The sequence below is a fragment of the Plectropomus leopardus genome, chromosome 19 (genome assembly GCF_008729295.1).
Source record: "Plectropomus leopardus isolate mb chromosome 19, YSFRI_Pleo_2.0, whole genome shotgun sequence".
NCBI classification, from domain to species: Eukaryota; Metazoa; Chordata; class Actinopteri; order Perciformes; family Serranidae; genus Plectropomus; species Plectropomus leopardus.
Genome location: NC_056481.1, coordinates 17,519,022 through 17,533,941, shown reverse-complemented (window position 1 = coordinate 17,533,941; position 14,920 = coordinate 17,519,022). Strand labels below are relative to the sequence as shown.

Sequence of the window (14,920 nt, the reverse complement as noted above, 5' to 3'; positions counted from 1 at the left end):
GTCATGAATGACAAGGATAAATACTGCAGTTTGACTTTATCTGGCTGAATAAACACCCCTCACATATTTCACAATGTAAATAATGTATTACAGTATATCAACATGAAACATGATCATCTGTATCATAAAGAAACTCATTTCTCAGACTTTAAGTGATTTCTTTCAGTGTTAAAATTCAAAACGACTAAGGCAGTGGACAAAGCACATGGCTGTGTATTTGACACAGTTTGTGTTTTTGCACTGACCAAAATACACAGGAGAAACCTGAGTCAGAAACGCCATCATGCAGCTAACACATAGATCCTTTAGTGTCAGCAAAACACAACTCACAACATATGTAAACCTCAAACACAACCGATAATATAATTCTGATTATGCAGTTATTTTAATATATATCATTTGTTTGCATCTCAATCGACGTTGCAATAGAAAAATTAATCGTACAACAGCACTAAGCATGACTGTTTGCTGTATTTTTAAAAACATACAATACAGGCACTGAATGTTTTTTTTGAAGATGCATAAATACAGTCACAGAGAATGTGTTATTATAATTCATATAAAACAGAAAAAATAATACTTGATAACTTAAGCATTCAAATGTCACGACATATTTGTACAGATGTATGTATGGAGAGAAGTGGTTCTTAATGTATGTCAGGGTACATTAGGTGTCATTAATGGGAATAAAGTGCGTAGCTGAAAGACAGCTCACCTCTAAGAGCTGCGGTTCGCTGATGGAAAACCATCACTTTGGATGCAGACGTTTATGGGTGCAAGAAATGTCATCATCATCAGTAGATGTGTTAGTTTCATGCCAGGCGATGTGCTGACTTGACTTTTTGTTTACATCTCTCTCTTCAGCATTGAAGATGCTCCTGCATATGATATATGAAACATGATGAAACAAAAAAAGTGACCACTAAATCATTAACACTTTTTACACATTACACATTTTTTTTATTGGTATAAAATGTAATTAATCTGAACATTCTGGAATACCACTGACATTTTTTTCAATCAACAGTTTGTTTTTTTTATAATATTAGATGATACTAGTAATTACACATTAAAACATTTACAAATGGTTTGTTCCACAAAAAAAAAGTGTAAATTCAAAGAATGTAAGACAGGCTGTAATTTAAAAAGCATTGTAAAACACATTTTACCTGAAATCACAACAGCTTAAGTGATTAGCATACATGTTTGCAACACCACGTTTATATGAAGCGATTATAACAGAGAAGATCTTTTCATAGTAAGCTACTCATAATACAGTAAATATTTTAAAACATGATGCGTCACATCTTTCAAATATTATGCAAATGTGAAACGATGACAAAGCGCTGACAATTTACATGACTGAGACTATTTTGAGCTTTTTTTGACAAAAAAGTTTCTCTTTAAATATAACACTTCATCAGACCCATCTTCTAAAAAGATTTAAGGCCACTGGCTAAATATTTGTGGAATCAAAATTTGAAAAACAGTATAAAAAAAATAAAATAAAAAAAGCTTACAGTCCCTCCTCTTTGACCAAGTACTCTGGCAGAGTCTGAAAAGCAGTCACAGGTACAGTCACAGGAACCGTCAGCGATATGGTGCTGGGTTCAACAGTGGTGGATGAAACCTCACTGGGGGGTGGAGGAGAGGGAAGCGGGTCAGTATGGATAATGTTTATGTCAGTGAGTGGCGAAGCTGTCGGGGCAGCGTCTGCGTGAGTCCTTAAGTGCTTGCGAAGGTAGGCGGCAAACAGGAAAGCTTTGCCACAGTGGGGGCAGCTGTGAGACCTGCTGGTGGAGTGGGTCTTCTGGTGTTTACGCAGTCCAGATTTGTTGAGGAAGCCTTTGCCGCAGCTGTTGCAGACATGAGGCCGCGGCTTGGGGTGCTGTTTCTCGTGCTCCTGCAAGTCTGCCAGCTGTGCAAACTCTGCCTGGCAGGTTTCACAGACATGTGAGCCCATGGGCACGATTTTTGTAACAGTCTGAGGAGTGGAGTCGATTGAGTGGAGATTCTCATGTGCCTGAACTTCATCCCAGCTTCCAAAAGTAGCATCACAGTGAGTGCAGGAGAACTGAGGGAGAGTTGTGTGGGCAGTGAAGCCTGAGGCCGACCCGGCCTCTGTCTCCTGTTGCTGCTGCTGCTGCTGCTGCTGCTGCTGCTGCTCAGACTGCTCAGCTAGGTGAGTCCTCTCATGTTTGCGCAAGCTCGAGGACACCACGAAAGACTTCAAACACTCCTCACATTTAAAAGGCCTCTCTCCAGAGTGCACGCGCCGGTGTTTGTTGAGGCTGGAGCGCTCAGCAAAAGACTTGTCACACTCAGTGCAAGAAAAGGGCCTAAGACCCGTGTGGACGAGCATGTGGCGCCGCAGATCCCAGGATGCTACAAAAGCCTTGTCACAGCTCTGGCATTTGTAAGGCCGCTCTCCGGAATGAACGCGCTCGTGCACGGCCAGATCGGCCGGCTGCCGAAACCTCTTGGAACACTTGTCGCAGGGGTATGGCTTGAAACCCAAGTGGGCTCGCTGGTGGCGACGGAAACTGGAAGGGTCAGAGAACATCTTGCCACACTGTGGGCAGAGGAACGGCTTCTCGCCAGAGTGAGTGCGGAGGTGAGACTGGTAGGAGGAGAGCTGAGTGAAGCCCTTACCACACTGCTCGCACTGATAGGGTTTGTTCTGGGAGTGAATGCGCTGATGGCAGGCCAGGGAGGAGGAGCGGGAGAAGGCTTTACCACAGTCTGAGCACAGGTATGGTTTTTCTCCGGTGTGGGAGCGCTCGTGGTTTTTCAGGTCCTTCAGCTCTGTGTATGTTTTCCCACACTCATCACAAGCATACGGCCGATGACCTTGGTGGTTCCTTCTGTGTTTTCGGAACACGGAGGGATCTGCAAAACTCTTACCGCACTCCACGCAGAAGTATGGCTTTTCTCCCGTGTGAGAGCGCATGTGCACCTTCAGTTTAGACAGGGTGGGGTAGCTCTTAGAGCACTGACGGCAGGAGTACGGGCGCTCTCCACTGTGCTGTGTCATATGGATTCTCAGGCATATAGCTTGCATAAACGCCTTACCACACTCTGTGCATACGAATGGTTTCTCCCCTGTGTGAGAGCGGCTATGGTTGCGTAGCTCAGTGGGTGTCTTGTAAGCCTTGTGACAGTCGGGACACTGAAAGGGTCGCTGGGCTGAATGAGTGCGCTCATGCTTCGAGAGCTGAGCCTTGCTCGAGAATGTTTTCGTACACTGAGAACACGAGTGTTGCTGCTGACGCTCCTTGACGTGTGCTGAAAGCTTGTGGCTCCGCAGAGCTGACAGGCTCCTGAAAGCCTCTGTGCAGGCTGAGCATTTGAAGGAAGGTTTGGCTTTTGGAGGCCTGCCTCTGCCACGTTTTTTTGCAGGGTGATCCATCATCAGCTCTTCATCTTGATGGCTTTCTTCATCCTGAACAGGAGGAGTATACTGCTCTGCAAGAGGTGGGCTGCCAGGCTGAGGAGAGGCCATCTTTATATCTGCAAAAAGGGATTAAATATAAAAAGACCTTTATAAAAATTCTGTAAATGATCAGATCATTTGCAGCATAATGACATGAGACTAAAAGATTATTTCAGACATCAAACTAGTCTTAAGACAGATATGAATTGGGAGAGCAGATCCTAAGTTGTGCACAACCAGAAAAAAATCAGTATGAATACATGAAAGCAGAAATATGTGGGTGTGCATTAAATTACAAAATGGCTGGCATTAGGACCTCAGGGACAATAAGCTAACCGCTTTGATGCCAGAGGAAGTTGGCGATGCAATGACAGAAATGACTGTGTGTGAATGACTGACATGTGCCCGAGCGGAGACCAGGATCAAAGATCACGACTCAGTGCAGCGCTGTTTGACATCCGGATACGATGTGTACGTATTAATGTTCGCTAGCTCTCTTGCTAAACACTTTAACTAACTCAAAATGGCTGGCTTTAGGACCAGCTGCACCAATTCACTCGACAGCGTCATCATCATCATGACCGTGGTTATGCGGGATGGATTTGGCCAACATTAGCTGTCTTTGCATCTCGAGTGCATTAGATAAATAAATGTCTTTCTTACCTGATTCAGGACATGAAAGGTTAGTCGATAATGCCCGGAAAAGCGCGTCGGTACACGGCTGCATTTACTGTGAGACACGGTGATTGCTGTTGACTGGCTGCTGGGTGGGGGACGGCTCTAGGACCATGATGACGAAAGCTCTCGGCAAGCCAAGTGTGCAACATTTTAATGCGTATAATTGTAAAAATATCTAGATAATACTCATAATGAATATAATACAACCCCCCTTGTAAAATACTGTCGTTCTTGTTAAGTTATCGGGGTGTGTTTTGTAACTGAAACATTCGTACCAAGCTGAAACGAAGACGATTTTCAATGCTTTTAAGTCAAAGCTAACGCTAGCGTCGAGAGCTAACCTAGCTGTCAGAAGCAGCTAGCCAGTACTACTTAAGGCATTTTACCAAACGCAGCCTCAGAATATTGATATGAACATTTACGCTCTTTGATTTTATTTTAGTATATATGCTTTGTGATTACTTTAAAGCCGAACTCGCCGCAATTTGCAACTTTTTAGCTACTTTCGATGGGGAAGTATTTCACTGCTGCACATTTCCTGTTTCCTAGCAACAAGAGCAATGTGGAAATGGGGATGGAGGAAAAAAAGACAATTGGAAAAAAGGGGGTTGCCCTTTATACAAAATTAACGTTTTAGAAAATAATGAATGAAAAAATATCCTCGGAAGCTGGCGCTGAATCAGTAATGCTGCAGGTATTGAATTTGACGCATTTGCCGACATCGTAATTCCGCATTTAAAACGACTTCCTTGCTTTTTGGTGCAATGTTTGTTTAGCTAGCCACGATGATGCTAGCAGGTAGCGCGCTAACGTTTGCCCACTGTTTTGTTTTACAAATGTAACCGTAGTTAACCTGTACGCTCCTCCTCGAAACGCGACGAAGACAAATATGTTAATTCTGGTTTTGTTCATAATGTTGGAGAAAACTGTTGTTTGCAGTGGCAATGCATCCGGAGAAAGAGGCGTTTCCCGGTTTATTGACATAGCTAGTTTAGTTAGCCTGCTGGTGCAGAGATGTAACGCTAGCAAAACATGTCAGGCTTTGTACCGTTTGTAAGTAACTGTTAACTATATTTAACTTAATAAGTATGTCCGTGATGCTTGTTAGTATGTGTTGCAGGTGACGCATTTAAGCCAAAACATCCTGGCCGTGTTATCCCCAAAGATTTATTGACTTTTGCAGATTTAATTCACGGAGTAGACCTTGTGAGGCACAAACATGAGATGTTCACTGTTTTTACTCAGACTCGGGTGTGATGCGTAGGTTAAGCTGTCAGTTTGTATGATTGAGGAATAAACTAATATCTTCAGGAATAATGCTTTATATGTTGTGTGTAGCTTCCTATATTGTAAACATGATCCATTGCCTAAAAACAAATACTGTATATTGTTGATGCATTGACCAACTCTAACCAGTGTCTCTTCTATCCTCAACAGCTCACTGCCCACATCTTTGCTCACTTCTCCTAAACTGAAGTCTTAACTGTCTGGAACTGTTTTTCAATATTTGCTGCATTACCTCCATGGACACTGCTTGGACCTTATTGTAAAGAACTATCTTCTATATATATGGACAGTAAAGAAATCTAATGCATTTCCCTCCTGCACATTCATACACTCTGTGTCTGGTGCATCCAATTCAGTCTTTAACTTGTGATGGCAGTGCAAGACCCCGGCAGGACAACAGGTTTTCCTTGCAAACAATGTGGCCTGGTATGTCCCAATATGCCCAGTCTGCTCGAGCACATGGATGCTCACCTTCAACAAGAGGAAGACCGCAAATTTAAATGTGATGAATGTGGACGTGGTTATAGGCATGCTGGAAGCCTAGCTAACCACAAAAAGACTCACGAGGTGGGTTCTTTCCAATGTAACATCTGTGGTAAAGAAAACTCAAATGCCTTGTCCCTGAAAAGTCACCTCCGGAGCCACACGTCACAGAAAAAGTACTCCTGTGCTGAATGTGGGAAAGCTTTTCGTCTGGCAACACAGCTGGCCACACATGAGAGGGTTCATCTTGCCAGGCGAGCAAAGGAGCAGTCATACAGGAAAGTAGATGTGGAATATCTCACACATGAAGACGGACGTGAAATTGAAAATGATCACCCACATCATCTCAGTGAACAGTCGTTCGGTGTTGGGATTTCTACAGAAAGTAGCCCAGCTGAGTACAAGCCAGAGGTTGTTTATAATGCACAAGCTGAGCCCTCTGATGATGCAGCAAATCGACCTTTCAGGTGTGATTTGTGTGACAAATCATACATACACCATCGGAGCCTGACCAATCATAAAAAGACTCACCAAGTGGGAATGTTTGAGTGCACAGTGTGTTTCAAACTCTTCAATAACATGGCTGCCCTTTACAGCCACCAGAGAACTCACAAGGCAAGAAGTGGGGCGGACCCGAATTCAATGGGTGGGTCATACACAGACACACCAATGGACCAGTTTTCACCTCAGAGCCAGGACGCTCCAGTTAATTTCTGCCATTTGTGTCAGGTACTATTCCCCAGTGATGAAGAGTTCCAGGAACACATCCAAATGCATAATTCTTCATCAATGTCATTTGGGCTTCAAGATACTTTGTCAGAGAACCACAATATAACATTTGACAACAGTATTGCTTCGCCTGAGTCAAATTTTTATGCATCTCCTATAAATAATGTTCCCTCAGTATCATCCATAGATAATCACGGAGGCTTTGATCAGCCACAGGAGCAGATGAGAAGTAATGGTCATGTGTACTCAGACTGTTCCAATAATCAGACACCACCTTCCAATAGCACTCAGGGAGAACCCCCAGTCATGGACACAAGCACTCTGAACCCTACCCTCACCCTGGACACTGACAATGCAACTGAAACTGAGGAGACGTCAACTGTAGATTCTGACGAGCGTCCCTTCAAGTGTCAAATCTGTGGTAAAAGCTACCGGCACTCTGGGAGCCTCATCAATCACAAAAGGTCACATCAGGTCGGGATTTACCAGTGCTCAATCTGCAGAAAAAGCTATCCTCACCTGGCGGCCCTCAAAAGTCATCTTCGTCTCCATAAAGCTCAGTCTTCTCAATCTTTCAGCCTCAACGCTGAGGGAGACTGGCTCTCCTCAGAGCCTCTGACTCTGGATAACCAACAGGGCTGCTTCTCCTCCCAAGACGAGGAGGGGGATCGCACTCACCCTGTGCTCGGTATGGATCAGGAGAATGGAGTTGACCACAGCAATGGAGCTTTGTACCATGAGCAGTTTAATCAGGACTTTTCCCAGGATATGACTGTGCATCTACCTCACAATGAACACCTGATGCAGAGGCACATGTGTGCAGACTGTGGAGAGACATTTGCAGATATTGCAGGGATTAAGTCTCACAGTTGCCCACTGCTACAGCAGCAACATGACACTACTAGCAATGACTATGACAGTAATATGAATTTCCAGGACAGCAATAGCCACTGCGCCATTGGAAATCCAGGGAGTAATGTAGAGTTCCATGGTCTGAATGGTAGCCACGACCAAAGTTACTTTGAACAGAACTTCCATGACAATATGAGCAGTGATCAGCTGAATAGTGGCGGAGAAGGTGACAACGCAGATGAGGAGGAGGATGATGATGGAGATCTGTATCAGTGCTCTATATGTGGAAACAGCTACACCAGCATGAGGGCTCTCAGGAGTCATCTCCGAGGACACACACAGTCCCATGGCACTCCTGCAAGCTCAGGTCCTTCCTCCATGTCCTCCCATGAAGAAGTGAAAGATGATGAGCCTGGAGAGATGATGATCTGTAGCACATGTGGGGAAAGTTTTGCCAATAGGCAAGACTTGATCGCTCATCAGCTTCTACACAACAAGGCCCAGGTAGATAATGTAAATAATTTAGAAATGAACAACAGTGATGTGTCTGTAGGAAAGGAGGAAGCACAGAGTATCATCTGTGGCAGCTGTGGCATCTTTTGCACCAGCTACCATCATCTTGAGGACCATGGTTGCACAGCTGTGAAGACAGATCAGTCAACACAGACTATGAAAGTAAATGATGTTCTCCAGCATGAAGACAAGAGCCAAGTCAAAGACACTGTTGATAGCGAAGATCGTCAGTACAAGTGTGATCAGTGTGGGCGCTCATACAGACATGCTGGTTCCCTCCTTAACCACAAAAAGTCTCACAAAACAGGTGTATTCAGATGCCTTGTCTGCCAGAAGCGCTTCTACAACCTGTTGGCCCTTAAAAACCACCAGAGGTCCCACTTTGATATTAAAAGGTTAGTTCCAGTAAGAATAAACATCATTAATAGATTTAAAAGTCTTATATTTTTCAATCATGTTGCAAACTTTTAATGCATGTTGGAATTGATGAATAATTGCCAAACCAAAGAAACCTAAGAGTTACCTGTAGAGTTTCTGTTTTTTTGGTGTTGCAGATGTGTTTTGTCACCATGACTCCTTGTTTTGCAAACACAGAATTAACTGTATGTCTTGTCTCCTCCCTCAGGCATACTTGCCACGAGTGTGGGAAAGCCTTCAAAATTCAGAAGCAGCTATTGAATCACCTGAGAAGGCACAAAGAGAACCAAGCCAAAATCCAGGATCTCAACAACCAGATCCAGGCCCTCATGCAGATGAATGGGACCAAGTCAGATGGAGGAATGCAGTCCTTAACCTCAAATGTCAATCAGGCTTTTACCTCTTCCCGACGGTGCAAGCAACTGCCTGGAGGAAAGAGAGGACAAACAAAGTGTGAGACCTCAGTCAAATTGGAAGACACAGGTGATCAACGGCCTTTTGCCTGTGACCAGTGTGGGCGTACATATCGCCACGCAGGAAGTCTGGTCAACCACAGAAACTCCCACAAAACAGGTGAATATTACTGCTCCGTTTGTAACAACACTTACTCAAACCAACTAGCAATGAAAAACCACTTGCGTACCCACTTTGCATATAAAAAGCACTCTTGCCAAAACTGTGGAAAAGGCTTCAGGGGAAAGAAGCAGCTATTAGCCCACATTTGTGCAGGCCTCAGAAAGGATGGGGCCGCAGGCAGGAGGGGTCTAAAATCTAGAGCCTTGAAGTGTAAGGAATGTAAGCAGGCCTTTCTCTCTGTTGACCAACTGACAGCCCACACCTGTGATGGACCTTCAGGCAGTAGTGATGCCCAACCAGATATGTCTCCAAATAAAGAGGAGCGGCCTTTCACCTGCAACATATGTAATCGCAGCTACCGCCATGCAGGCTCACTCCTGAACCACAAAAATACCCACAAGACAGGACACTTCAGTTGCAGCTTCTGCTCCAAGCCCTTCACTAACCCCATGGCTCTTCGCAATCACACACGCATCCATACACAGAAGAAAAAGTATGTGTGTCTCACATGTGGAAAAGCTTTCCGCCTCGCCAGTATCCTGCACAACCACCAGAGGGTCCACAACCGGGTGGCGAGTCACTTCAGCTGTCCTGCATGTGGAAAGAGCTTCCAGGGCAGGTCCGGCCTGAAGAGGCACCGCTGCCGCAGAGGTCAGGAGAACTCCCCGAGAGCTGGAGTCCAGCAGTCAGAGAGAGGAGACAAGTGCTTCATGTGAGTTACTCTCTTATTGTGAACTGAGTGTATCAGTCTTGTTTTGTCTATTTGTTTTTATCTATTAGTGATCATAGATACAGTCAGAAACGCCCACAAGACATCTCGTCATTTTATGTCGAAGGGGGAAACAAAGCATTTGCTGCCATGCTAAAGAGTTTTGCACATCAAATAAACTTAAAAATCCAGTGTTAAAGGGTATTTTTCAACATAGACCATATTTCCCATGTTTTTGTGTGTTAGTGTCTAATATGAACAAGATTTTCTAAAAATGGGCCAGTAATGATATAGCAGGGGACAATACTGAGAGCTTGTCAATACGGTCAATGTGCCTCCTCTAAATGTGCTTATTTTTGCCACAGACAAGCTCAGATTATTTAATGGATCCCTACGGAGATAGACCTTTTTGTTTAGCTCTCCCAAAATTGCTGTTGTCAGATCCTCCAAACTCCATTTAAATAAACAGTAATTTTATCATTGTAAAACACCTCATTTAAAGTGCACAGAAACAAAATTAAACTCACAGAAACCATCTGAGTTCTCTGCTCTTTTAACTTTCTTTCACTAACTCTGATTTGGTTTTAAGAAGTTCTTAATTGACCCTGTTAGATGTGAAAATATGCTGGATTTATACAGCCTAAATTACTGTTTATGCAAATACAGTCTGGTAGGCTTGGCAATGGTAATTTTGAGCTGTTTATGTCTAAACCAAAACAATCTAACATTTTATCCAAACTTAGATTGTTTAGCTACTGGTAAAAAAAAAAAGTGTGAGCCTTCAAGGACCTGGAGTTCTTGAGGCTGCGAATCCCTGCACAATAATGTTATAGCACATTGTCAAAACTAATGGCGATGAGGAATGTTAGTGCTGTTACACTGTCTCGAAATGTGCATGGAATTCACAAAAACATGCTAGTCCGATCAGGATAAGTTCACTGACAAGAGGGGCAATATATCTATTATATTGATATCATGATATGGGACTAGATAGTCTTAGATTTTGGATACTGTACCATCGTAAATGTCTATTCAAGGTTTGAAAGGCTGCATCACAGTAAAGAAATGTAGTTTTCTGAATTACCAGGCTGTTCTAGGGTTTCTAACATTAGTCTTTAACTACTTAGTCATTATATCCACATTATTGTTGATTGTTTATCACAGATCTCATTGTGCAGATATTTTGTGAAAGCACAAACTGGCAACAATATCAGTGCAATATTGATCAAAGCGTTTGGTCAAAAATATTGTGATATTTGATTTTATCACCCAACTCTGATAAGTTTATTTTCAAACTGTAAAATATCCCACAGTATATCTTGATAATTCTTAAAAAACAAATTTAAAGGATCCTCATCACTAAGTTTGTTTTTGTTATATGTTAAAAAAAATCAAATATCAGCCAAAGTACTGTTCAAGATCCACTATTAGTCGGTCTGTTATTTTTAAGTATAATAAAAGTAATTAAGTAATATTCTAAGAAATTTGCAGGTTGATAAATAGTTCATTGCTGTGTAAAATGATTTGAGTAAAAGTGTAATATTGGGTTTTGAATATGAACATATCCCTGCTGCAGGTGTGACCTGTGTGGGCGCTCCTACCGCCACGCTGGCTCTCTACTCAACCATAAAAAGACGCACTCCGAAAACCTCCACCACTGTACGTTGTGTCTCCAGACATTTCCTGATCCTCTCACTCTACAGATACACACCCAGATGAGGCGTCACTGCTGCCCCGAGTGCGGCAAGACCTTCTGTCTGGTCGCACACCTGCAGAGCCACATGGAGGTGCACTCAAAGGACCGGCCCGTGGCGTGCAGCCCCTGCCAGCAGAGCTTTCCCAACACAACCAGCTACCAGCAGCACCAGGAAATACACCACGGGGCTCAGGACTCCTATCAGCAAGACGTGGATGAACCTGTGGATAACATCTGCTGGGACTCAGGAATAAATCCGACCATGGGGATTGACGGGATGCAAGAGCAGGTTCCTCCACCTTTGTCTCACATTCCAAGAAGCATCGCTGATTCTCAAAAGAGCAGCGAGTCTGCTGGCACAGAGGAGAAGAGCCACGTCTGCGAGCACTGCGGCCGCACTTACCGCCACGCCGGCTCCCTCCTCAACCACAAGAACAGCCACAAGACTGGCTCCTTCTTTTGCTCCGTCTGCCAGAAGGAGTTCACAAACCTGATGGCTCTCAAGAACCACCGGCGCATTCACACCGAACCCAAGCGCTACCAGTGTCTGGAGTGCGGTAAGGCGTTCCGTGTGTCCACCCAGCTCATATGTCACCGACGAATCCACACCAAAGAGAAGCCCTTTGCCTGCGTGCTGTGCGACAAGAGCTTTTCCAGCAAATCCAACCTGCGGCACCATCAGAAGATGCACCAGAACACCCAGACCTACGATTCCTCTTTTAGCATAGATGCTAACACCTTTATGGATTTGGACATGGGGTCTTTCCTTTGAAGTGCAGAGCGTACCAGAGAAGAGGACAAGTGGCCCTCTTATTTATCTCTTATTCATCCCTCTATCGATAATTGTAAAACTTTTTTTTTTTTTCAGAAAATGCTCCTTGGTCCTGATGGAAGCTCTTTCTGAAGACATGCACATTTCATTACTGACTTCCAGTCTTACCTCCACAACAGATGGCGACATCACTCAAAAGTCTGCAGAGGGTTTTTCGGTCAGCCTTTGATATGGCCTGAATGTTTTCCAAGGATTCACAGGATCCTAGAAATACAGGAGACCCTGGCTGATGAACATACTAGTCGCCACTCATTCCTCAATGACAAACCAACCAACCAACCAAAGTGAACAGAAAAGTGCAGCCCAGGTCCACGTGAGAACATTAACTGATGACATGTTTTTGTAAGACAGTACTGTTCTAACAGTGATCTCTCCTCTCTTGCTATGTATAAATGTGTTCAGTGCCTCTGTAAGTTCCTTAGGAATCAAAATATACAAACTATATTTATCTCTGAATCCTTTTTGTTATTAGCTTTGCTGTCAGTGTCGAAGGACTGCTCACTTTCCTTTTGGATTTCACATAGGGCAAGCCTGTTGTTATTAAGTCAAATACCTCTGGGTGTGTCCGAAGGTCAGTGGCAAAGTGATTGACCAATCACATATTATCAAGTAAATAGTCGTACTGCTAATAATAATCACGTTGAGTGACATTGTATGCTAAAAATGGATGTATTTATTAATTTATTCCTCTTATTTTCTGTGCATATTTTATTAGAAAAGCTTTTTATGAATGTTGTAAACAAAATCTGTCTTCTAAAACTCATGTAGCCTTTAAGGGACGTCATCAGTTGTTTATATTTCCTTATTAGTTCTCAGTTACAACAGGCAGGAATGAATGAGCCAACTGGCAGCACTCAGGGTAAACCTTCAAAAGGAACATACCTGATGTGTAAAACATTGTAGAACATCAGTTTCTGAACTGAGCATTTTTCTTTTCACTTGTGCCATTTCAAACACTTATAATTTTGCTCACGTAACGGTAGTCAAAGTCACTCCCAACAGTTAGTTGCAGCTCCACTTGCAGTGCATGCTGTTGAATTACGATCTCTCTTTGAGAAGCATCAGTTGAAGTGCCAGTGCCTAAAATGTAAGTCAACTGTAGCAGTTTAATGTGAACAAACCTCTTGCAGTGCGTGTTATATACTGTAAACCACATGTTTTATTGTCCATCAAATAACTTGATTTTTATTTCAAATCTTCTGATTTGTGAATCTCCTCGGCCACAAACGGTGGAAATGTCTCAAAGCAGTCGATAACAAAAGTATTGCAACAGTGAGATGAAAGTGGTTCTTTTTTTCTCCCCTCACAAATGCTTTATAATGATATGAATCAAATATATTTTCAGACAAACAAATGTAAGGCCAAAACACCTCATTTCTGCCAAGCACAAGTATTACCACTAATATTCCAGGGCTTTATGGATTAACACGGAACCACTTTCATCTTCACTTTCAAGTTAATGAACCACTTTATGCTTTGTGAAAAAATGTGCAATTATTCTCTTGGTTTGTCTTTATTTTCTTTTTTTTGCTATGTTTAATGTGCCTGTCGTTCTGTAAGTGGTTTATTTTCAAGTCATGCAAAAGCGAACTTTTGTTTTCTTTTTTTGAAAAACAATCTGTAATTAGATTTTCTTTATGCCTTATACATCAGATTTCATGTATGAGTATGTTTGGCACTGGTCAGAAGTACGAAATACCTCATGGAACGCCCTGCCTACCTAGCAACCGCTACTTAATGCCTCATGCAGCTTAATTGTAGAGAATACACTGTAATCATAGAGATAGTTATCAATTGTAAGACAAATAGAGGGGATGAAGCATCAGTTTTAAGGTTTTAAGTTGTAGTTTGCAGCTGTTTTCTCCATAAAATGGTTGTTTCTCTGCAGTTTGTCATTTTCAGAGTTATATTTGCACATTTGTAGGTGAGACACTTGTAGCCTATGGAGGACAGGAAGTCCATAATAATGCAGCCAACCTGTTGTCGACAGGTCAGTCAGCTGCTCGATCATCGTTCACCTCAGCTAGTTTGCGGGTTGTAATATTTAAGCAATATGCTGAAAGTGTTGTTTCAGTGCATGAACCGAGTACATCTCATTTGTTTTGTCTTACCATTTTATCGAGCGCAGTGGCATCAGATTCAGTATCAGACACTAGCCTTGAAAAACCGTGACACCTTGCCATTTTCTTACATTGTTTAAAATCATACATGTATTAATTTTTATTATTTAGATGACCATACTGTAACTTTTTTTCATATGCCATGGTAGCCTACATGTGAAACGGCACATACATATTTTAGTTAACCTGTAAAGTTTTCTTTTTGTTTTGTTTTTTTACAGTGTTCTCCATCTAATCTCCCTGTGGCACTGAACACGTTCACTCTATCATTGGGGTGAGTTAATCTCAGAGCTCTTTGTAAATATCTGAAGAGAAATATCGGTCAGATCGATGTACAGTCAGACTTTCCTCAGCAGGAGAAAACTACTAGATTAGCTATTGTGTAATTAAAAAAAGCATATACCACATGTTCTGATTTTCAGTGCTCCAAATTGTCTGCTCACTATTTAATTCATATTTATATAACTATTTTGTCACTCTGAAACGTAGATTTTTACTTCTTTGTTAGAACTTAGTTTAGAATATAAGCAAATTATTGAAAATAAAACTAGTTGAAATTAATTAAAAGCCTCGGAAAATACAATGTGTTTCTTGT

At 42.5% G+C, this 14,920-nt stretch overlaps 2 protein-coding genes across 8 annotated transcripts; one reads left to right on the top strand and one right to left on the bottom strand.

Annotated features, from left to right (window-relative positions):
- Positions 1-639: 639 nt before the first annotated feature.
- znf668 (zinc finger protein 668) lies at positions 640-4,222 on the bottom strand. Of its 3 annotated transcripts, none has more exons than XM_042507444.1 (3): positions 4,097-4,222; positions 1,521-3,510; positions 640-878 (listed from the first exon to the last, which is right to left on the bottom strand). In XM_042507444.1, exons 1-3 carry the CDS (start codon positions 4,158-4,160, stop codon positions 749-751), a joined length of 2,184 nt encoding a protein of 727 aa, XP_042363378.1. In that variant the 5' UTR covers positions 4,161-4,222; the 3' UTR covers positions 640-748. The 3 variants fall into 3 exon arrangements, with proteins under 3 accessions (XP_042363378.1, XP_042363379.1, XP_042363380.1); XM_042507445.1 differs by lacking the exon at positions 4,097-4,222 and adding an exon at positions 3,833-3,909; XM_042507446.1 differs by lacking the exon at positions 640-878 and having other exon boundaries at positions 1,110-3,510.
- On the top strand, positions 3,820-14,905 carry znf646 (zinc finger protein 646). 5 transcript variants are annotated; one of them, XM_042507442.1, is made up of 5 exons: positions 4,687-4,805; positions 5,549-8,370; positions 8,601-8,965; positions 9,224-9,680; positions 11,254-14,905. In XM_042507442.1, the coding sequence occupies exons 2-5, from the start codon at positions 5,768-5,770 to the stop codon at positions 12,143-12,145; spliced, it is 4,317 nt and encodes a 1,438-aa protein (XP_042363376.1). In that variant the 5' UTR covers positions 4,687-4,805; positions 5,549-5,767; the 3' UTR covers positions 12,146-14,905. The 5 variants fall into 5 exon arrangements, with proteins under 5 accessions (XP_042363373.1, XP_042363374.1, XP_042363375.1 ...); XM_042507439.1 differs by lacking the exon at positions 4,687-4,805 and adding an exon at positions 3,820-3,904 and having other exon boundaries at positions 8,601-9,680; XM_042507440.1 differs by lacking the exon at positions 4,687-4,805 and adding an exon at positions 4,013-4,115 and having other exon boundaries at positions 8,601-9,680.
- The last annotated feature ends 15 nt before the right edge of the window (positions 14,906-14,920 follow it).

Coding starts and splice junctions, on each gene's coding strand:
- znf668 (XM_042507444.1), bottom strand. CDS start 4,160: ATGCAGCCGTGTACCGACGCGCTTTTCCGGGCATTATCGACTAACCTT. Junction 3,511..4,096: donor CCTTTCATGTCCTGAATCAG/GTAAGAAAGACA, acceptor CCCTTTTTGCAG/ATATAAAGATGGCCTCTCCT. Junction 879..1,520: donor TTGGTCAAAGAGGAGGGACT/GTAAGCTTTTTT, acceptor TATCATATGCAG/GAGCATCTTCAATGCTGAAG.
- znf646 (XM_042507439.1), top strand. CDS start 5,768: ATGGCAGTGCAAGACCCCGGCAGGACAACAGGTTTTCCTTGCAAACAA. Junction 8,371..8,600: donor TCCCACTTTGATATTAAAAG/GTTAGTTCCAGT, acceptor CTCCTCCCTCAG/GCATACTTGCCACGAGTGTG. Junction 9,681..11,253: donor AGAGGAGACAAGTGCTTCAT/GTGAGTTACTCT, acceptor TCCCTGCTGCAG/GTGTGACCTGTGTGGGCGCT.